The following is a 5,993-nucleotide window of genomic DNA, read 5'->3' as shown; positions in this document are numbered from 1 at the left end:
GGAGAGCACTTCGAACAATTACTCTAATTGAATTCTATTTGATGCTATGAGCCTTTTTTTAAATTTTTCTTGTGATTTTTTGTACAATCAATACATTTATCATAACTTCTACCAGCATCGATTATTACTCCATAATTTTCAAATTAAAATATTCCGAAAACAGTACACAGTATCGAGTTTTATCAAGCTCAATTGAAATTTTATTTAATAAATCTAATACTGAGAAAGTTATGGTCAATAGTACTTGGTACGAACCGAATACGGATGGCTTTATGAAAATTTTTTACCGAGTAAACCGAAAATATTTTTCAGTTTCCTATCTATCGTAGAGACGGGATCACCTTTTTTTGAAACATCCTGTATATCCTCAATTCTACATCACAATACATCTAGAAAATTATATGACGTGTACCTACGCGGGAAATTCCTAACTGATGTGAATCGACGAGCAAAACAATTATTGCACAATTTTTATTTCATTGAAATAATGCTTTACTCATGAAAATAACAGAAGATTCAGTGGAATATCAACCTTGTAGTTTTTCAAAACAGGGCGGTGACCAGCATAGCCGCTTGATTTTATTCATTTATGTGTTGTGTTGTGAAGGCTGCGTTATCGAGTTATCAGTAGTCTATAATTACAGTAATTAAAATTTTGTTTTTTTTTATCAAGTATGACTCCACTTTAGGCTGAAGTTGTAAACAGTTGACTTCTGTTGAAATAAACGAGTAGTTTTAGTTAAAAACAGTAAGTAGCAACTATGCTGAAAATATTTATATGTTTACCATTCATTCTTTACTTTAATAACAAAATTAGTGTTGGTATCGCTTGAAATAAGTAGTTACCGAGTTGACTAAAGCGATTAAGTTATTTATGAATTTGATACAATTTTTTCCCATTGCTGTCTAAATTATTAACTCTAACATTGAATTTACAAAAACATTAGATTCCATGAACACATTTTTTTTATTTCATAATTCGAAATGTCTATTATGGTGAACAAAGAATAGATAACATTCTACAAAATTTTCTTCTTAAAATTTTAATTTAAGTGAAATGGAGTGGAGTTAGCAACAACTGTATAAAAAAGATTGATGTAATTACAATGCAGAATATTATTAAAACTTCAGTACTCAAATTAAGAATCATTATTTTATCGAAAATTGTACAGTTTCAAACTATTATTTTTGGTATAACCATTAATGTTTAATATGTGTTCCTGAAATAGATATCAAGGTCATCTTAGTTTGTGTTGAATCAACCGTGAATCAACATTCTTTCCTATATTTAGATTCCTTCGAAACCGTTCAATTATAATCAAATGTATTTGATATATTGGCTTGCAAAATTTTGAAAAAAGAATATTTTTTTATTAATAATGAATACAACCTCATTTTACAAGAATAATGGTGTTTATTTCGAGTCTATAGCATTAGTATGAAAAAACAAACAAAGTTTAGAAGTCTGGACATATTTTATACCGCCCGAACTCTGTTCCAAATAAATACCAAATCAGCGCCGTTTAGCAAAATCGCAGTATTTCCTAATTAAAAAATAACTCAATATTTACGATTAAACTTTTCATAATTAAACCTATGTTAAACAAAAATATTTGATAACTGAGATAACGTAACTCAAACGAATTCAAAATTATATATACTATTTTTAGTGTTAAATTTTGTGTAATTGTCATATTCTAGATGAGTACCAACAATCAAAATATGGATAATTTCCAAGACTCACCACAATTTCAAGAAGCTGTTAAAAACGCTGTCAATAAAGCTCTTTTGGATTTCTTCGAGAAACTTGAAGTAAAGGAAGAAAAATCTGAGGGATGTCCTTATCTGACACCCGTTCCTCCGTGTTGGCAAACATGTAAGTATATTCCAATTTCGTAGGGCCCACCAAATTAAATTAGGACAATAAAAAGTGATTGGGTTTGTTGTAATAATTTTCTCTGCAATCTACCAGAATATTTACAATGACAATTTCCTTAGTCTTGTCTTTAGTTCCTTTTAATAAGCAGTTAACAGATACATTGTATTTTGAAGAGTTTTTTCCAATTCCAGGAGTGACTTCTGATATACACTGTCGTAATACGAATACCTGCTTCATTACGGAATTCTCTTCATAAAAATCACGTGATTACTCCCCATTCATCTTCTTTGGGTATATTTTTATCAATTTTTATCTTTTTAATCTGATTCCGATCCCTTATTACGGACGGATTATATTTCTTTTCAAAAAATATTCGTCCACTTTCAGTATTTTTGTTGTTGCTTTTTTTAACAGCATACTTAATTTTTTGTTGTGGTGCAACCTCATACCTTTCCCTCACTTGATTTCTGCTCCGCTTTCATAAAGGCTCCGCATAATTTCCTATTCATATTTTCGAGCTGTAATGTAATATTTCCGTTTTTGTTCATTCCTACAAAATATTTATTGATTTAATTTTCGGTACGTATTCTTTGCTTCTTTGAAACTCCACATTCAACGATATCTCTGACTGAGATTTGTCTAAATATCATTTCAATTTTCCCCCATTCCATCTTTCCACCTTTGCACCTGTTGTTCATCGGTTAGTTACCGGAAATGATTGCATATTAATGAGAAGTTGATGAGAATTTGAAATTGTCTATTCATCATTTCAATATTAACAAAGGAAAAATTTTTTTGAAAATTGAATAACTTCATAAGAAACGTAGATATATTGGAATCTTTTTCTCATTTTCTCATAAACATTAATCGACGAGTCAGCAAATTTGATATCCTGGCGTGTGCCAATTTTTTTTGGTGATCATTGGTGATTTATCCTACTTTTCAACAAATGATTTGATAGATTAAGGGGGTCGTCTAGTTTCTCGGCTTTTCCAATTATTTTTGTACGGTCAAACCCTTGACATAATCAATCTAATTTAAACAAGCTACACAAATTTTTTTAAGTCAAAATATATAATTAAATAAAAGTTATAGTGGCGGACATCGAGTGAAAGAGGTGCTTGACGGTGACCAAAATTGCGGCTGTTCTGCTCATATGAAATTAAAAAACCAAGCGGCATTTTAAACTTCATATTAAAAACTAGCGAATAAACTGGAGTGAATTCTAGATTCAGCAGAATTGCTCTGTCTTCTCATTTCGTGATTCAGGCCTGTTTGCAACATCACTCGTGCGCCTTTATGAACGGTGGATCTGAGAGCCATCATGCTATTGTACATATCCTTCAGCTTATTGGCCGATTTCCAAGGTCTTCCTTTGTTGAAGATATAGACAGCGAGAAACGTAGCGACTTCAACCATTGGAGGTGCTTCGGAGCAAAAGTCCATATTGAGCGGCTCGTTATTATTTTTAGTTTCCCCTCCCAGGCATCTACTTAACAATTCTTGTTTGGATAAATCTTCATAAATTGTCTTCATAACTCTCACCGGGAAATTGGGCTCTGCGCCATTTGCACCAAGTTGTAGATGTGATTTATTAAAAAAATCGTTTTTTCGGCCTGGCAAACTAGAAGACCCCCGGATATACTTTATAATGTCTAGGCTGGCAATTAACTCCCCAGCAGAAGATCAGCTGATTATTTTTTGTGTTTATTTATTTCAAAATATACGCACCAACAAAGTTTCAGTTTTCTTGATATCTGTTTTTTGTTGTTGTAATTATGCGTGGCTGACCTATCATAAACGTTCGTTTTCTTTATAAGCAACACGAAATGAACTATAGGAACAAATTTTAGATTTCTTGAAATCCCTCACTCAAAATACCAGCTAGTTCACGGACTACTTTTTACCATTTATATCTAAAAACCTTGAATTTAGTTCAAATATTTTGCATTTATGATTTGAACAATTACAAAACAATTGTTTTGTATTTGTATAGGATTTTCAAAATAAATATTTTAAATCTGTATCTCATCAAACCATCAACACATTTATCAGACAAGAAATTTTATAGATGTAAGATTCTTGAAGATTTCCTTCTTATATCTACTTGCATGATTGGCTCAATTTTTGTAGGAGCTTCAAGACTTTTCGGGCAGTATTTCATATAATTAACTACTTTCCCAATTTCTGTGGATAAATTATCCAATCACAATGCATTACGATAAATTTTACCATGATGATGAAAAAACAGATACAAGAAAACAATTCTGTTATGTTTAACCCTGGATTACTACACTTTATACGTTTATATGACGTATTTAACTACAAAAGTTGAACAAAAACCTTGGATTATATCATACCTTATTGCCCAGCTTCTTAGATATATCTATCTCATTCATATGATGATCTATATCCATAACTATTTGGTCTCTTGTTCTATAAATAATACTAGGGTTAATCCCCCTGACTAATTTATAAATCAAATTAATTTTATTTATCATTTGTTTAAAACCTAACCTAAAACTGGACTCCAGACCTGCTAAAGCGTATCTGTAGAAGAAGCCCAAATTCGAGAGAATCATATCTTTGCATCAAGATGGATTGTATTGAGCAACACACGGTGATTCAGTACTTGCATTCAAAATAGTTGTCTTGATATGATGATAAATTAGGGAAATCTGTAGTTCGTACGATATAGTGAAAAGTCGTGTCGTTAAAATGTGGTAGACAGTTCTGTAGATATGAAACACCCACAATCGTTACCTCACACAAAAATGTTGAAAAGTCAATACTCTAGTGTTCCAAAGCAAACATGTTACTATTAGACAAGTAGTTGAAGATATTAGTTTCCCTATCTAATTTGTTAAATGAAACCGAACATGAAAAAAATGCTCGCGTGATGGATTCGACAGAAGCCAACAAGTAAACTAGAACACATCTGCAGTCATCTTCTAACGCGATATAGTCAAGACAGAAATGATCTTTTACAGATTAATAGCAAATTTTATTGTAAATGAGTTATTAGGGTCAGAGCAAAGTGATCAGCTATAGTAAAGAGTCGCTCTCACTGCATAATTTCGTTCAACATTTCTTCATTATGACTCCTTATATGAAAGCAAGCTGTAATTTTTATTAGGAGATATGTCAATATAATTGTAATATTCCAATAATTTGTTTTTCCTATTACAGGTACCGATAATGAGTTGCGAGATCGGAACAAAGAGAAATGTATACCACCCTTTTGGTTCATGAGACATTATTTTGAAAACCAACTTCCTCCTTGTTGTTGGCAGGAAGAGCAATGTCAGAGACCCTGGAACCCACCAAGCAGGTACTTCGACGGACCTGGAAGAGTAAACGAATACAGTCGTTGGCAACAAGAACCTAGAGGGTGGGCGCCATGGTGGGCTCACCGAAATGCTGATACTACAGAACAACCACCCAGAGAATGGACTCCATGGTGGGCTACTAGAAATGCTGATGCCACTGCTAGGGGCGTGGATAACAATAGACCACAACAACCACCAAGAGAATGGAGACCCTGGTGGGAAAACAAAAATAATGATACTTGTGAACAAACACCTAAAGATTGGGTTCCATGGTGGGCAAACAGAAATACCGACACTTCTGGTAGGAGTGGAGATAACAATAAACCACAGCAACCGCATAGAGAGTGGATACCTTGGTGGTTCGCCAGAAATTCTGATAATCATGGGAAATCTGGAGATAACAACAATTCCTCCAGCTTCTGGAGATGATTTATATTCAAATTAGATCCATTAGATCACCATAACTTTTTTATTTGTGTAGAATTTTTGGAATAAATATATTAAAATTTTATTACATTATATAGTAAAATTGTGAAAATCGCATTAAACAAATGTTTCTTCATTCACTCTTTTTGTTTCATTCCTTAGTTATTCGTTTTTAGGTCAAGGAAAATGTAAAATCCGCGGAAATTTAACAAACATTTTTAGAGAAATTTGGAGATGATTGCTTCTTTAAGTGGATGAACTGTCTTCCACTTTCCGGAAAAGCCGAGAATTTATGGCAAACTTGCCGTATGCACCCAGAACCGATGAGCTATGTATAAAAATATAATTTTGAGAGTTTG

At 32.6% G+C, this 5,993-nt stretch overlaps 1 protein-coding gene across 1 annotated transcript; it reads left to right on the top strand.

Moving 5' to 3' along the window:
• The first annotated feature begins 446 nt into the window (after nt 1-446).
• On the top strand, nt 447-5,770 carry LOC130445769 (bifunctional endo-1,4-beta-xylanase XylA-like). The gene is made up of 3 exons (XM_056781621.1): nt 447-748; nt 1,702-1,876; nt 5,069-5,770. Exons 2-3 carry the CDS (start codon nt 1,702-1,704, stop codon nt 5,635-5,637), a joined length of 744 nt encoding a protein of 247 aa, XP_056637599.1. The 5' UTR covers nt 447-748; the 3' UTR covers nt 5,638-5,770.
• The last annotated feature ends 223 nt before the right edge of the window (nt 5,771-5,993 follow it).

This window comes from Diorhabda sublineata, chromosome 6 (assembly GCF_026230105.1).
Source record: "Diorhabda sublineata isolate icDioSubl1.1 chromosome 6, icDioSubl1.1, whole genome shotgun sequence".
Taxonomy (NCBI): Eukaryota; Metazoa; Arthropoda; class Insecta; order Coleoptera; family Chrysomelidae; genus Diorhabda; species Diorhabda sublineata.
The sequence above is the reverse complement of the archived record's forward strand: the minus strand, read 5'-3'. Positions and strand labels throughout refer to the sequence as shown.

Coding starts and splice junctions, on each gene's coding strand:
- LOC130445769 (XM_056781621.1), top strand. CDS start 1,702: ATGAGTACCAACAATCAAAATATGGATAATTTCCAAGACTCACCACAA. Junction 1,877..5,068: donor TCCTCCGTGTTGGCAAACAT/GTAAGTATATTC, acceptor TTCCTATTACAG/GTACCGATAATGAGTTGCGA.